This window comes from Periplaneta americana, chromosome 17 (genome assembly GCF_040183065.1).
Source record: "Periplaneta americana isolate PAMFEO1 chromosome 17, P.americana_PAMFEO1_priV1, whole genome shotgun sequence".
Lineage (NCBI taxonomy): Eukaryota > Metazoa > Arthropoda > Insecta > Blattodea > Blattidae > Periplaneta > Periplaneta americana.
Window position 1 is genome coordinate 3,398,977 of NC_091133.1, and position 18,308 is coordinate 3,417,284.

At 35.5% G+C, this 18,308-nt stretch overlaps 1 protein-coding gene across 3 annotated transcripts in view; it reads left to right on the top strand.

The window, feature by feature from the left end:
• The first annotated feature begins 9,521 nt into the window (after positions 1 to 9,521).
• The window catches only part of LOC138693186 (zinc finger protein 664-like), a 36,130-nt gene continuing 27,343 nt past the window's right edge, over positions 9,522 to 18,308 (top strand). The window contains exons 1-3 of one of the 3 annotated variants that reach the window (XM_069816919.1): positions 9,522 to 9,750; positions 10,425 to 10,507; positions 13,949 to 14,056. In XM_069816919.1, the coding sequence (XP_069673020.1) occupies positions 10,430 to 10,507; positions 13,949 to 14,056 (186 nt within the window). In that variant the 5' untranslated portion in view covers positions 9,522 to 9,750; positions 10,425 to 10,429. The remainder of the gene's footprint in view (positions 9,751 to 10,424; positions 10,508 to 13,948; positions 14,057 to 18,308) is intronic. The other 2 variants (XM_069816920.1, XM_069816921.1) reach the window with 2 other exon arrangements.

An 18,308-nucleotide genomic window follows, 5' to 3' on the forward strand; every position in this document is an offset into this window, starting at 1 on the left:
TTACTTTGTGATAGAAGAGAAAAATATCCCTCCTTCCATGACGTCATTGCGAAGCGACCACGTCACTACTGTTCAAAAGAAAGCCAAATATAACTATAAGTGGAGCTAACGAAATAAAAAGAAATTAGGAAGAAAACTTAGCAAAAGTTAAGTTAAATACAGATTTACTGTTGCCCACTGTAAAGAAATTTATCGTGAAATTTCGGATCATCTTAGGGTCTGACAAAGACTTATAATGGTCTTATAATTAACTTTTACACAAGAATACTAAATTTAAATGCAACATTTATACGGCAGGATGTTCCTAAATGGCCAAAATCGCTAATAACACGTGTTTCAATAATCGGAACATCCATGATTCGCTTCTCTGCAACTACAAGAATTCGAAAAGGTAAGTAAAAATAAAATAAATGCAGAATAGATAAATAATTAGAAGGCGATAAATACAAAGAAAAGGATTGGAGAAAAGGAGATAAGAAAGGGGGGAATGTAAGAAAAATATAAATATTTTGTTTCTTCCACCATTATGCCTTAATTCCATGCTTCCCGTAGACAGACAGACAGATAGATAGACGGACCGATGGATGGACGGATAGATAGACAGACAGATAGATAGATAGACGGATCGATGGATGGACGGATAGATAGATAGACAGACAGACAGACAGACAGTGGGGTTTAAGAAGGGCGCATCAGCAACTAAGGCTATTTGCGCCCTTATCTAAAATTGTTCACAAAACATAAAACACAAATAATACAGTAACCAGAACGCTAAAATATACTAAAAAAAGTTTTCACAGTAAAAACGAGGTACACAAATGCAGTATCAACAAGGAGATTCCTAAAATTCATAAGAGTGAGCAGTTATCAGACTCTCAAGTATTACACAAAATGAACCAATAAAATAATAAAACTAAGGCCACCAATACAATTTTATAAAATAGGCTATTCGGATGTAAAATGTCCGAAATGTCAGATATGTAAAATACAAATATAAAACAAATATAACCTCCGGATGTAAAGTGTCCGGAGCTTAATACAAAAGGGTCAATAAAAACTAAATCAAATTGTCAAGTCCAGTATTTAATAGAAATCTCAGGACTCCATTTACACAATTAAAATCATTTGGAATAGCATCACGTAGAGTCGGTCGAATTGCATATTGTTGACAGACACGGTCATATTTCCTGCAATACAATATAATATGTTCGAACATAATGGCTACATGGCATATCTCGCACTCTAGTTGAGGTTCGCCACGTGTCAGGCGACAGTAATTTATTTCCCTCCAGTGCACACCATTCTCCTTCCCATTACCACCATATTCCATATTTCAAGTGATTTTGTAAGTCTTGCCACCTCTCGCGCCAATATACCAGAGTGCCATTCGTAGCACCATCTTTGGCTGCAGCATCTGTGGCCTCATTCCCAGGAATTCCGACATGGCCAGGAATCCACACTACTCCAATCTCGCAATCAGAGCTTAGAAGTGTGTGGAACAGCTGTTGAGTTCTTAACACAAGGGGAGCATCTGAATAGAGAGACTGTAAAGACTGAATGGCACTTAGAGAGTCGGAGCAGATTAGATATCTGTCGGTTGGTCGGTCGGTCGGCCTGCAATTTTGATGAAACTTGCCATATCATGTGCTCTTACACAGTTATGAATAGAACTCATTAGAAAAAAATTTAAGTTCAAAAGTTATGAAGTATTAATGTCAACCGTTTTTTTATAAAGAAATTCTGAATCCTGATATGGTTAATCATCATTTTCTGTGGAACTTGATGAGATACAGATCTGGGCAATGTCTCGTTTCAAAGCCCTTTTGATGGACTTTAATTTTATATCTAACATGACGGGTTACAATGCGAGTATACCATTACTTCATAGAAATCCAATAAAGTGTTATAATTAAAATTTTTCAGAAAATAGTTTTTTTTTTTTTTCAAATACACACAACACACAAAACTACTGCATACTATCATCTTATACCTCCCAAAGTTTCATTTTGGGATCATAATGGGATCAGGTGATACAAGATTTCAAGTTTCACATGTAAGGAGAAAGAGGCAGCATATCTGATCTAGCTAACTTATCATTAGGAGCAGGGGCGGCTTTCGAAGAGGGGCTGTGGAGCTGCAGCACCCCCACACATTTGTGATCTGGTCTCGTTTTATGTTGTGAAATACACTTATTGTACAGTCACTATTTAGCGGCTCGAATTTTTAAAAAAATTTCGCTCTCAATGACATGCACGCAATCGTTAGTGAAGTCACTTCCTCCCCTGGTGCTGCCAGAGCGAAACCAGAGACAAGGAGTATAGGGTGAAGCCACTTCCTCCCCTGGAGCTGCCAGTCTCGTCTCGGATGCTTTGCGCGTTAGTTTTACCCCTCCTCCCTGCTGCCCCTTGCCATGTATCCAGAGTTTCCAGGCGTTGCAACATTTGCAGCAGTTTGTCAGTAGTGCGCAGTTTTAAATACATTTTCTTTAATCTTGTGAGTATAACAAGTGCAACAATGTTTAATTCTGTACAATATTTACAGTCTATTCAGTTCAGTACCTTAACAATTCAGGAGAAATGTGAAGTTAAGTGCCCATCAGTTGAATCTCATAATGGAAAGAGCCGCTAAACAAAATACAAAGGCTCGCATATTTTTTGCTAATGTATCCAGTATCCCTGCTTTCTTCTCTCGATCTGTATTAGATTAATGTGTTTCAAAGACAATTCCATCAGCTGGGGCAACAAGATGGAGTTTTAAAATAAGAACAGTAAATGTTGTGCATGAGAAGAAGGAGCCATTGCTAGAATGTTTTCAAACCATAATGGAATCTGAAACATCTTACAACATCACAATAAATGAGACAAGCGCCCTGGTGCGTACTCTTGAAGATCCTGAATTCAATATCTGGCTCAGTTATTTTTTTCATTTATTGATCTATCATGTATATAGATTATACAACCAACTACAACATCGCCAGTTAGATATTTCTAAGGTTCAAATCTGCATATAAAAATTTAAATTATGGTTTATTTAACGACACTCGCAACAGCAGGGGTTATATCAGCATCGCCGGTGTGCCGGAATTTTGTCTGCAGGATTCTTTTAAATGCCAGTAAATCTACTAACATGAGCCTATCTCATTTAAACACAACTTACAAGATAAGGCGCATGAAACTAATCTTTAAATAAAGTAAGTTGCTTGGTTTATTTTTGTATGCAGCCCCCCTTAATTCAATACCTACAAGCCGCCACTGATTAGGAGTTCAAACAGTATGATATTAGTTAGTATAAATTCTATTTTTAGTAATGACAGCGAAAGAATAATTGAAATTAGAAACAAAATAATCTTTTATTAACTTACCCCAGAACTGTAACATAGTATTTGTCTGATATGCCTCCCAACTTAGCATATAAGGATTCACTTCGGAAATTACATCAGTATAAATTATCCAGATAGGAATAGATGGTGGGCTCATGTGAGGGTGGCAATGAACCTCCGGGTTTCTTAAAAGCCATCTGTAAGTGAAGTATCCAGAGCACATCAAGTGTCCAAATCGTTGAAGAAAAGTAGCTTTCACTTCGTTTTCGTCTGCATGTTTTCCTAAAAATAGCATAATCACCATCTGCCATGTATATAGAAATTACATAACCATTCAGTCCACCAAAGTCTAACATCTCTCCACAAGGGATGACTGAATAGCTAGTTGATAATGGAGCAGTGGTAAACAACTTGCAATAATCTTATTGAATTATAGTACCTGCCGTCATTTGTTTTCTACGTACCGTGCTCTTCTTGCATAACACATGTGAACCCTTTGGCACAATACTGTGGCCATTCAGCTATATTCAGTTTTTAACATCGAAATTCAATTACAAAGAAAATATATTTTATTTTTCAGTTGGCTCAGCTGCGCAATATAAAAATACACGGCTTTTTAAACCTTTGCTAACACAAACATGATTGTAGCTTTGAGAAGAATGATATTTTTCAGCTGCAGCTTGTAGTAAAGACCATTGTCGATTAAAAAGAAGGCAGGAAGGACAAGTCTGCAGAGGTCATAACGAAAATCAGATCAAGACAGCTTACCAACTCCATGATTGCGCAAAACTTCAACTTTGCAAAACCATGGACCTCACATATCTTACGCTTTCATTCCTGAGAGTGTGGAACAAAAGCTTTTTCCGGGACAAAAGAAAAACATGAAAAAGGCAGGAAAACGACGATTGCGGAAATGATGTTATAAATGTCGCATATAGGAAACAGATATAATTATTACAATATACCTGAGATAAAGGCTTCTTGTCTTCTACATCAGACTTGTCACTCATTCGCACAGCCAAGGGGTCGACCTCGATTTCCATCTTGATCACATCCATTGCAACTGTAAGTGTTGAGTAAAGAAACAGATTCATTTGATGTGCAAGGCCTATCTGCTGCTTGATCACATTCATCACTACTGAAAGTGTTGAGTAAAGAAACAGATTCATTTGATGTGCAAGGCCTATCAGCTGCTTGATCACATTCATCACTACTGAAAATGTTGATTAAAGAAACAGATTCATTTGATGTGCAAGGCCTATCAGCTGCTTGATCACATTCATCACTACTGAAAGTGTTGATTAAAGAAACAGATTCATTTGACGTGCAAGGCCTATCAGCTACTTGATCACATTCATCACTGCTGAAAGTGTTGAGTAATGAAACAGATTCATTTGATGTGCTAGGCCAATCAGCTGCTTGATCACATTCATCACTACTGAAAGTGTTGATTAAATAAACAGATTCATTTGACGTGCAAGGCCTATCAGCTACTTGATCACATTCATCACTACTGAAAGTGTTGATTAAAGAAACAGATTCATTTGACGTGCAAGGCCTATCAGCTACTTGATCACATTCATCACTACTGAAAGTGTTGAGTAAAGAAACAGATTCATTTGATGTGCAAGGCCTATCAGCTGCTTGATCACATTCATCACTACTGAAAGTGTTGATTAAAGAAACAGATTCATTTGATGTGCAAGGCCTATCAGCTGCTTGATCACATTCATAACTACTGAAAGTGTTGATTAAAGAAACAGATTCATTTGACGTGCAAGGCCTATCAGCTACTTGATCACATTCATCACTACTGAAAGTGTTGAGTAAAGAAACAGATTCATTTGATGTGCAAGGCCTATCAGCTGCTTGATCACATTCATCACTACTGAAAGTGTTGATTAAAGAAACAGATTCATTTGACGTGCAAGGCCTATCAGCTGCTTGATCGCATTCATCACTACTGAAAGTGTTGATTAAAGAAACAGATTCATTTGATGTGCAAGGCCTATCAGCTGCTTGATCACATTCATCACTACTGAAAGTGTTGATTAAAGAATCAGATTCATTTGACGTGCAAGGCCTATCAGCTGCTTGATCACATTCATCACTACTGAAAGTGTTGATTAAAGAATCAGATTCATTTGACGTGCAAGGCCTATCAGCTGCTTGATCACATTCATCACTACTGAAAGTGTTAATTAAAGAAACAGATTCATTTGACGTGCAAGGCCTATCAGCCACTTGATCACATCCATCAGCAAGGTCTATCAGCTGCTTGATCACATTCACCACTACTGAATGCTTAATGTTATGTTTTATTTAACGACGCTCGCAACTGCAGAGGTTATATCAGCGTCGCCAGATGTGCCGGAATTTTGTCCCGCAGGAGTTCTTTTTACATGCCAGTAAATCTACTGACATGAGCCTGTCGCATTTAAGCACACTTAAATGCCATCGACCTGGCCCGGGATCGAAGCCGCAACCTTGGGCATAGAAGGCCAGCGCTATACCAACTCGCCAACCAGGTCGACTCACTACTGATAGTGTTGATTAAAGAAACAGATTCATTTGATGTGCAAGGCCTATCTGCTGTTTGATTTTGAGCTAAATCAAAGTATGGAACATCTTCAGTATTACGAGCAAGGACATGATGAAATACGAGCGCGAACAAATATGCATGTCAATATGAACAGTTAGTTACGGCTGAAGGGTACATTTAAAATATATATTGAGACATAACTTAACTGTATTGTAATCAAAGTTCGGGAAGTCATCTTTGATGTTATCACAAAGTTCCCTCCATTAACTTAGCTGTTCGAAAAGAAATTCTGGTGTGTTTGTCAGTCCAGGTATTGTATGAGAAGCTGATTATGTTCTCAATATACCAAATGTTTGCAGTTTCTACATAATAGCATGGACATTAAGCGTACACATGAATCTCGATCTTGAAAATCATTTTTAATACACAGCAGTTGTATGTTTAGAATATTTAATTGTTTTCTTGTCACTTCAAATACGCCTATCAGGAAGCAGACACTGTAATCAAATGTACAAACAAATGATAGGTGTACCATACAGACATTATCGATGGTAAATATCGATTTTGTAACTGAAAATGCACAATGCGCATAATAGTTCAAATTCTTCTTTGCTCAAATTAGGTGAAACATTTAGCTCAGTGACAATGAGACAGCGTAATCAAGTACGAAATAAAAATATTTCCTGGTAAAATTATAGGAAAAAAACACACTGAAACGAATTTAAAGATGCAAAAAATGTCGAGAACATTCTTTTATCTGGAACCGTTGACAAAGCCAACACAAACAAAATGAAGCTTCTAGTTATTGAGACAGAAAATGTATATGCTACCCATTTAATTTCCACGGAACTTTGTTTTGCATGAGTAGACAGGTAAATATCAAAGAATTTTTATGTTTAAAGTAATGAGAGGGTCCCAGATATAACCACGTGTTTATTATAGCCTATATATGTCACAGAAGTCAGTGAAACAAAAAATAATTTGACTCCTTTAGTGTAGCTTCTCTGGAGAATTACCATTAATTATAAGAACGACTCTAAAATATAGGCAAGTAGCTAAACACTGTGCGAGAACTCAAGACCAATTGCATAGATAAATTTCTGGCCTCTCATTCACTGATCTTTTTTTTTTTTTTTTCTGTAAGGGAAAGTGCAATTTTTTGGTCCAGGGAAAATACTTTTTTTTTTCTATTCGTTAATGAAACGCACTATTCGTTTTAACTTGATATCTTGCAACATCTACTAAGCTAACCGAAGTCTTTGGTCCAGAGTTAATTATTTGGAATACCGGTACATTGAACATCCATATTCACTGATCTTCATTTGTTCCTCCTTTACTTTGGTTTAAGGTTCAACACAGCACGTTATTAATGCTATACATGCATTCTGGAGTCTTGCGAAATTATATACGATTCCTCAAATTTCCGGAAAATATATATAAAATTTAAAAATATTTATTTACTATTGCCTTACCACGTAAAAGTACAAATGTATTTAGATCGTTGCGTTCTGCAGTCGAGTCATATGTATCATATAAGAAAAAAACTGAGAGCCCACGTCAATTTCACATAGTAAAATAAGGGTGGAAAGTTTTTATGAAAGTGTTGGCTGGTAGGATCGCTTAAGCGAGATGGAAGAGGTAGGCAGCGGCGAGTGGAGCATTTCCGTGCGTTTCCTTACTGATCACAGAGAAAAGGCGAGTTGTCGAATGCCCAAAATGATTAAAAGCTCAATTCGCAATATTATATTTGTAGCAGTGGCAGGTTACGTTAGTTTAGGCATCTGGCATGCCTTAGAAGAAAGGGCATATTCTTAGACAATTGAATATATGCAAAGCATACCAAAAGCCTAACCTAACCTGTCAATGATTCTATCTTACAAAAACTCGCCTTTTTCTCTATGATCAGAAATGATATGTGCTGCCTCTCCCTTCCACCTTGATGGAGTGATCCTGCCGGCCACCACTCCATATAAGCATAAATTATATTCCACTAGAAACTAAAAGATGACTGTAAAGACAATGAAATTTTGAGGAAAATATATCCAAGGATGCGAATTCTACTGCGTGACTTTCAATCCAGCTCTGTATTGTAATACCTATAGTAAGCTACCTTATATTAATGTAATTTAGTTCTGGGTGGTGACGTCGTACAAAATTTTGTCCAATATTCTTTTGAGAAGATTAACTCCATATGTAGATGAAATTATTGGGGATCATCAATGTGGTTTTAGGCGTAATAGATCAACTATTGATCAGATATTTTGTATTCGACAGATAATGGAGAAAAAATGGGAGTATAAGGGTACAGTGCATCAATTATTCATAGATTTCAAAAAGGCATATGACTCGGTTAAGAGAGAAGTTTTATGTGATATTCTTATTGAATTTGGTATTCCCAAGAAACTAATTCGATTAATTAAAATGTGTCTCAGTGAAACGTACAGCAGAGTCTGTATAGGTCAGTTTCTGTTAGATGCATTTCCAATTCACTGTGGGCTGAAGCAAGGAGATGCACTATCACCTTTACTTTTTAACTTTGCTCTAGAGTATGCCATTAGGAAAGTCCAGGATAACAGAGAGGGTTTGGAATTGAATGGGTTACATCAGCTGCTTGTCTATGCGGATGACCTGAATATGTTAGGAGAAAATCCACAGACGATTAGGGAAAACACGGGAATTTTACTTGAAGCAAGTAAAGAAATAGGTTTGGAACTAAATCCCGAAAATACAAAGTATGTGATTATGCCTCGTGACGAGAATATTGTATGAAATGGAAATATAAAAATTGGAAATTTATCCTTTGAAGAGGTGGAAAAATTCAAATACCTGGGAGCAACAATAACAAATATAAATGATACTCGGGAGGAAATTAAACACAGAATAAATATGGGAAATGCCTGTTATTATTCGGTTGAGAAGCTTTTATCATCCAGTCTGCTGTCAAAAAATATGAAAGTTAGAATTTATAAAACAGTTATATTACCGATTGTTCTTTATGGTTGTGAAACTTGGACTCTCACTTTGAGAGAGGAACATAGGTTAAGGGTGTTTGAGAATAAGGTGCTTGGGAAAATATTTGGGGCTAAAAGTGATGAAGTTACTGGAGAATGGAGAAAGTTACACAATCCAGAAATGCACGCATTGTATTCTTCACCTGACATAATTAGGAACATTAAATCCAGACGTTTGAGATGGGCAGGGCATGTACCACGTATGAACGAATCCAGAAATGCATATAGAGTGTTAGTTGGGAGGCCGGAGGGAAAAAGATCTTTGGGGAGGCCGAGACGTAGATGGGAAGATAATATTAAAATGGATTTGAGGGAGGTGAGATATGATGATAGAGACTGGATTGATCTTGCTCAGGATAGGGACCTATGGCGGGCTTATGTGAGGACGGCAATGAACCTTCGGTTTCTTTAAAAGCCAGTAAGTTAGTTCTGGGTGGTGTAGTCATCTCGTATAATCTTAACAGCTTTAGATATTTAAGATCTTTTTGCACAAAAAATGAGATAATAATCATAAGAATTATTATAAATGCGGTAAATAATGTGAAAGTTATCAGAAAGCGAGGAAAAAAATCAATTACCGTATGTCTGTACCTGTAACGTATCCTTATGGCAAAGCATGGCGGACGCGGACAGTGCAGACGGAGTATCTAGATGCAGTGCATATCCATCATGTATTGTAATTATTATGGGAAGATTGTATGAACAATATGGGATGGGAATGTAATCAATAATAAATTGGGATTCTGTAGAGCATTGCTTTCTTTTTGTGTGTATCGTGATAACACAGGCTTGGAATATAAGGTTTTCGCTTTAAATATAGGCTACTGTCCGGACATTTCACATTTCTTTTTGTCACGTACAGGTATATCGTATATAAGGTATTTTCTAATGTTTTCTTATTATGTATAGTTCCTCATTATGATATCTTATGTAATATGCTTCAATAAGTATTGACGATGAATTGTCCAACTGTGTTAATTAAAGACGTCCATTTGTTTAAATTTGTTGGCATTCACCGTAACTCAAGGTGGATACTTCATTTTATTATTTTTGTTCACAACGAAATACTTATTTTTATTGGATTTTATTGTTTTTTGGTCTTGTTCACACAGATTTATATTATTATTTTAGTGACTTTAACGCAAAAAGGCCTTATAATCACTATTGCCACTCTGTACATGGTGAGAGTAAGCCAAGTTTTACAATGTTTATTACACATATAAATACGTATTATTTTAATAAAGTAATTATAAATATCACGGAAATATTAACTTGGACAAATATTTCGTTTGCACTTGACGTTTGTTATTAGCTATGCATTGAAATATGCTACGAAAAATGTTTTTAACACTGCATACTTTGTAGCCTACGGCTATATAATTTTACACGTGATATGGTTAGTTGTATTTAACGATTACCATTCCAATTCAGACTTAATTTATAATAAAATAAACGTTTCAGTATCACGTGATAGCCTATGTTTTCTATAGCATTCACTCAGGACAGTGGGTTTACACTCTGCAATGAGCTAATCTTGTGGTACTGTTTCCAGTTGTGATGAATGTGATCAAGACGGAACCTGAGATCGATCCATTGGCTGCACAAGCAAGTGATGACGGAGATTTAGGCCCAATTGTGAGTTTAATTTTTGTTTACCACCCGTCTATTCACAAAAATTAATAAGCAACTTCAAGCAATCTGGCCATAAGTCGGCCATATTGAGATATAAATCTTCTAACCAAAATTAGCAATTTATACCACAACATGAGGATATTAGGTTAATTAAGCTTAGACTGTCGTTACGTCATGAATGACGTGTAGCCTGAGGTATGGCCAGGTTACAACTGAAATGTGTTTGTATCACAGCGATTGAATGGGGATATGGGGAAAATCGCAATAAGCAGAACGTAGAAGCTCCGTCCACCACCACTTCCACTTTTCCCCTACTTAGCTGACCAGACACTCTACGTGATAGGTGACTGCACATTTCATGTGGATGGGGATAACTTCCCCTACTGGCGTTCTCCTTATTGCGACTTATCCGGGGTATGCTTCTCATGCATTCAATGAACACTCTATGCACACCTAACCTTGTAAGTTAGTCTCTGTGAGTAAATTTCTATCCTAACTTATAATCACCAAATTGTTATACAAATGAAGCCAAGATTTGAACACATTCTGTGTCAAGTTACATGCTGGATTTTTAGGAATTAGGTTTAGTTCATATTGTCATGAGATCTTTACAAAACTCTGTGATTTGTACAGTATATTCCAATATACCATGCTAATAAGCTTAGATGGTTAGCAACTTTTTTCCAATATTGTATTGTATTGTATTTATTAACATTCCATGGTATTCATACATTGCTTTACAGCTAGAATATGGAACAAGTCAAAAAACTTAATACTATTATAAAATCTTAATTTATAGTCACAATCTAGATGAAATATATACAGACAAGATTTACAATGTAATCTACTAGTACAACACATAGTTTTAGTATCAATTTCATGAAGTGTTATTGATTTTCATGAATTCACCTACAAAATAGAAGGCGTGAAAAATTAGGTAGGCCTACTTCTTTAATTTAGCCCTAAATAATCTTATGTTTTGAGTTTCATTTTTTATATCGATAGGGAGGCTATTAAAAATTTTTTTGATAGCACGATAGACTTGCCGATGGAGTATGAAAGTCATTTTTTGACGTGTATTTATGCTGTAAACTGTTGAATTAGTTACAAAGTTTTCACGATTACATACGAGGAAGATTATTAATGAAAAGATGTACTGACAAGTCATGGGCGTTATTTGTAGTTTTTTGAAAATATTCCTACACGATTCCCTAGATTTGGCACCTACTATTATTCTAATTACTCTTTTTTGTAATAGAAATATACTGTTTCTATCTGTGGAATTTCCCCAGAATATTATTCCAAAACTCATTGCTGAGTGGAAGTATGCAAAGTATGTTGTTTTTAAGGTATTGATATTTACTATCCTTTGCATAAATCTAATAGCAAAACAAGCTGAATTTAGTTTCGGGGTAATTTCTGTAATATGATTTTTCCGATTTAACACATTATCGATTTTTAAGCCAAGAAATTTGGTTGTTGTTGTTTCTAATAGGTATCTATTGTTAATTATTGCGCTAAAAATATGCGAGGTTGAATTTGTTACTGTTTTGAGATAAGCAGAGTTACTGTTTTTTGACACATATACGTTGCCTGACGAAAGAAGTGGATAGTAGATACCTTTAGTCCGTTTCATTCATCACCTATAATTTTTTGTTCTTTTTGCTTATTTAATCATATTTTATACTGTCAACACATTAATGGACTTCTGTTGTATTCAGCAGTGCATAAGCTGGCATCTTGTGTTTCAAGCAACAAGACTCGTCTTTTTTACACGGTGTTAACCCTAGCAGAGTTGAGCCTGTGACTTTAAATCGTAACACGAATATTTATGCTCTGCTATCTCTTGCTGATATTCGGTGAATAGTATGACTGTGAAAACAGAATTTGGACATTACAAAGCTCAACAATTTGGATTTTGTTCATTGCGTTTGTTCCTTTGCATAAAACAGCTGTTTAGTCTTTTACTTTTTACGAAACAGGGTTGTCAGATTTTATATCTACCAAGGAGGGACATTCTTTTTCCAACATAATATGCAATACTTACGCTTTGTCTTAAAGAAAGAATGATATGAATATGGGCAGAGTTGACATTTTCATGACTACAAAAAAAGGGAATAAAAAATATCTCTCTATATACAGTTGAAGAAACTAAGATGAATCTCAAAAGTTAAATTTTAATAAAACAAAAAGAACATATTGTTGGTACATGTCTCCAAGTACAGAACAATATTTACCTGACTGCAAGTTGCTACATCACGTTTCTCTGGCATTTTGAAGGGCTTGTGGCAATGCTGTCTTATGCTAAATTATTAACTTAATGATTTAATAGTAGTTACTGTATGTCTCATAGATTTCTCCATGCGTTTTTATTAAATTCTAAAGCACAAATCCCAAAAGATGGCACTAGATGTGACAAATTATTTAAATTTCAATGTTTATTAATTGATACCAATGACATAAAATTCACTGATACCTGAATTCGTATTTATTTTGTGACTCGCATGTTACTACTCAAACGAATAATTTAACATACTGTACAGAACTATACATTTTCAGAACTTCCTACATATTCATCACTGGACTTTAGCATTTCCAACAAGCTTTTGCCAATCTCTTTGCCCTGCATTTGTAATGAACGTCTCTTTTTAAATGTTTAGATACATATATCATATTCACCACCGAATTAGCTGTTACAAACCTTACACTTGCCAAATATTCGTTTCTTTTTTTCTCATTATTAAAATCAACTTTGTTAAAAAATTAATTTAAATTTGTTGTAATAGTTAGGTCCAGTACAAAAGAGTTACTAGATGACGATAGAATTATACAAGTGACGTTAATTTTCTAAACGAGAGACTTTTTGCGACCTGCTTCGAATCGAAGTGGGACTGGGAATTTTTATTTATATGAAATCAATATTTACAATAATAATAATAATAAGAAATTTTAAAATACGTAAATTAATATTATAATGTTAATCATTGGCTACAAATAAAAATAAAAACAATGTTAAACGAAGAATTTTCTCTAATTGGTGATATATTATACTACAAAGATACTAGGAACGGTACAAGGAAAATTAAAAATAATTTAATAGGAATAAATAAATAACCCATTACAAACAGCAAATTATGTCTAGACATTGAAAGGATCGAATTCGCAGCCATTCATATTAGCATTTTTAATGTATCTGGAGTTTGGTGAAATAAATAATAAAAAATAGTAATAGTAATAATAATAATAATAATAATAATAATAATAATAATAATAATAATAATAATAATAATAATAATTTTTAAAGTGTTATGTTCCTTCTTACGTGCAATTTGACCTTGGTGTTACCATAGGCCTGAATACAGAAATTAAGATCTGTAGCAAACAATTGAATAACGAATTACACAGGCAGGGGCAGGGAATTTATAGAGTCCACACGTTTTTCAGGCAAGAACGAACAGAACAGATCCCAGCCATGCTGTCAAGTTGGAAACAGAAGTTGAGGAATCTGAACCAATTCCATTTACGTATCATGAGGTGAAGTGTGAACCAGAGGTAAGTAAATTTTATTTATTATTCTCTTCTTAGCTCTGGTCAAGATGAGTTCCGCTAAGTTGGTGGCTGGGAGATGCAGTGGTGACTCTCGTGCATTTCTTGTACATTTATCGACTTATCGCCATCCAGTCCTTTTTGTTCTCTCTTCTTTTTGATCCCTATCGTACTCTTCGCCGGCCACCATTGGATGCGAAACACCCATCACATCATCACAATCATTTTCACTTCTCCATCCCCGCTGGTAGTTTTTGCCACATGACGGGATTTATTAAGGAAGCCTGATTAGACTTCATTGTTCTTCTTCTTCTAGTATTTATATCCATTAACATGTTGAGTTTCCTAGGCTTATACCTCCCATCTCACCAGCAGGGATCTGTCCTATCTCCATAGTTCTGCCCATGGATTTGAGCGCGACTTCCGAATTGTGTGATCCGACAGAACTCCCAGCAACGAAGTGATAGTGGCGCCTTCATACTGCCTCTAAATGCAAGTTTAGGTACTGAGTCCAGAAAAGTGGTCATGTACAGTGATGTAGAGCCCCCTATGGAGGCCCGGAGCAATTCAGGCACTGAAGTGACCGACTCTGCTCGGTGGGTCGGATATATCCCTCCAGCATGTGACTGCTGACAAATAGGGTTTGCGATGTAACCAACCACAAGTCCCCTGGAGCTGTGCGACCTCGGATTATTCGGCTTATGCGCGAGTAAGCTTTTTATGAGTTCTGGAAGTTCAGCGTAGAGTGGAAAGCCACAGTCAGTTATTTCCGTGGTAGGGACATGATGTTGTGGCTCGCCATTAGGTATGTGCCAGCCTCCAACACTCTTGTGTCCTTTAATGACGTCACTGCGATATGTTTCGTAACACAGCTGATGTATCTGAACAGTTATCACAACTTGAGGGCGTGGTTTATTCCTTAGGAGCAAACAAAAGCAAACACTCCAAAATAATTAAATGTTATTAATTATTAATGCTGTTTTAGATGGAATTATATGTTCCTCTCACTTAAACATTTTTTTTCCTTCATACAGCTATAACACGTATGGATGAATCGTAGTATATTGAATAAATTAAACAGCCTGTGCTTATCTAGTATTACATTTATAGCATTAACGTTTTCAGTACATGTGTACCATTTTCAAATGCGAATGCCTATTACATTTAAATATGTCTGCTTAACTGTGGGATTGGAACATTCATGAACATTATGGATGCTGTTAATAAAACTGCATAAAACACTACTTGAGGATAAAATATATAAAATACATATGTTAACAATAGTTCACGTGATCACTTTGATGACATGTTGTTAGAGTAGTCTTGTCTTAATGTGGATCATCGTGGTTAATATTATAAAATGTCCAATAGAATGGTAAATATTAAAATTAACTTGCACTGATAATCAACAGTAATCTCACTAGACGTTTTGATTTATCTAGAGAAAATCAAAACTCGAGTGGGATTTAATTGACTATTACACGATTAGAAGAAAGTATATAAAGATTAGAAGTAACGAAGTACTCCAATACAATAAAATATTAATTGACTTACGAAAATACAACTGTCTTCAAATGTATTATTGTATCATCTCAACATTACAAATATTACGCTAGATGCATGCTAGATGGCAGTAGTGTCTTTATACAGACATTGTAATGATTACTATTCAATAAATCTTAATATTAAACAATCTCTGATACGTGACTATCCATAATATCATATAGCAGAAGTTCTTTTTATCCTCTCAGAGCAGAAGCTATAACATAACCTAACTAATATACACAAGTGTTAGAAAAGTTTTAATTAACGACGATGACATAAAAAATAAACATGAATAATTTTAAAAGGAATAATTATTGAATGTACAATTTTCAAATTTGAATGTGGTTGGTGGTTCAATTGATGTTATATTGGACGTGTGCATAATAGAAGTGGAACTCGTTGATTTAGGCCTACATGGTGTATTCAACTTATTCAGAATTTCCGAATGAATAATTTTAAAAGGAATAATTATTGAATGTACAATTTTCAAATTTGAATGTGGTTGGTGGTTCAATTGATGTTATATTGGACGTGTGCATAATAGAAGTGGAACTCGTTGATTTAGGCCTACATGGTGTATTCAACTTATTCAGAATTTCCGAATGAATAATTTTAAAAGGAATAATTGTTGAATGTACAATTTTCAAATTTGAATGTGGTTGGTGGTTCAATTGATGTTATATTGGACGTGTGCGTAATAGAAGTGGAACTCGTTGATTTAGGCCTACATGGTGTATTCAACTTATTCAGGATTTCCGAATGGTGCTCTTCATTTATTTGTAAATCGGATTTCAGAAGATGCATAGGTATGATCAGTGATTTTTATTAATTCTTGTTCTTGAATGCCAATGCGAGTCATATTTGAAACTGCTGTGCATCGACTGGAGTGGTTTGTATTTTATATATATTTTTGACATCCAGACCAGCGCAGTTTCAAATGTTGGCAAACAAAGAAACAAATGCTAGGGACGCGATAAAATTAAACAAATGCTAGGGACGCGATAAAATTGTGCGATAAGCAGCCATGATTGGTTGAAATACGTCCTTTCGTACCGTTTTATTGGTCAAAAGTAGTATGACGTTGTAAGAGTGTAATAGTCACTATAAAACACTGTAGTCTTGTTGAGTAGTATTAATGTTCATTTATGTTCATATATGATATATGTTGCACTATTTCCCATTAGATATGTCGTACGTAATGTAGGTTTTGTATTACCTGGTTGTAGCTTGATGGGAGAGTTGTTGAAAGAGGTACAGAATTCTTAGTGACCTCGTGCGGTTTTCAGTCTAGCCATTGTGCAGTGCATGGTCTGGGTATGATGTTTGTTTCCCAATGGCTTCGTTATGACCTTTTTTTTTTTTTTTTTTGGTATTGGATATTGGATTTCCATGAGGGGAATGAATAGTGTTTGTTCTTTATTCTAGCATATTTCGGTGTGATTCTATTTGTCAGGCATTGTGTGTTGAACCAGATGTTAGCGTTGATTTTGAGTATTTTTACTTTTGTGTTCGCAAAAGAATTGAGTATTTTAGCTTGACTAGCGTTTACTAATTTCATTATGTAAGAGGTTTCCGATAAGCAAGTTATAATCTTAGTATATTGAATAAATTAAACAGAATGTTACGTTTCTTATGTGCTGCTATTTTGACACTGGGACAGTCTTGTGACCGAGAGCTTAACAGTATTGAGATTCATGTCTTATTGGATTAAGATATCTTATAGTTTGAGATTCAGGTAGTGGCAGCTGATGTTCAGGAGAATTCATAATGTATGATCCAGCATGGCAATCTTGTCAAACTACTGATAAATTTTTTCTGAAAATTTTTAAATCGTGAAAATTAATTTTCGCCCTATCGTGCAGATAAACTATTGTATAACATGTTTTGATTTTGAAGACAAACCACTTTCCCTTGTAAGACAAAGGAGACAATCGGTAAGCTCCTCTCCAAATCATCGCATCGACATAATGTGCCAGTTAGCCAGCGTTTTCGGCATCCTGAACATCTACTGTAATATCTTCTGATCTTTCATACTAAGTATGAATCATATGCCTTTTTCACTGCAAGATAGAAGGATTTGCATTGAGATTTTACTGTATATTCGACACAGTTATAACGAAATGAGCTAAATGTTAAAGACACAGGTTAAAGGAGAAAATTGTAGAATTATGCAGAGCACCTCCCTGGAGCTGCTATACATAGTTCATTTTCTCCAAAACTTTGGGTGTCATCGCAAATTGGATTTTACTTTCGAAACTTACTTACTTACTTACTGGCTTTTAAGGAACCCAGGGGTTCATTGCCGCCCTCACATAAGCCCTCCACTGGTCCCTATCCTGAGCAAGATTAATCCAGTCTCTATCATCATATCTCACCTCCCTCAAATCCATTTTAATATTATCTTCCCATCTACGTCTCGGCCTCCCTAAAGGTCTTTTTCCCTCCGGCCTCCCAACTAACACTCTATATGCATTTCTGGATTCGCCCATACGTGCTACATGCCCTGCCCATCTCAAACGTCTGGATTTAATGTTCCTAATGCCAGAGAATCAGTCCCATTCCGAGGCTTATACTTTCGAAACTAGAGCATGAAAATATGTTAGGTTAATATATTTTTCTGTCAAATATACATTTAATTGTTGTACAATATAAATGGTAAATCTGTGAGGGAAGATACCAAATAAAAAACACGGAATGTAAACTGAAAGATTTT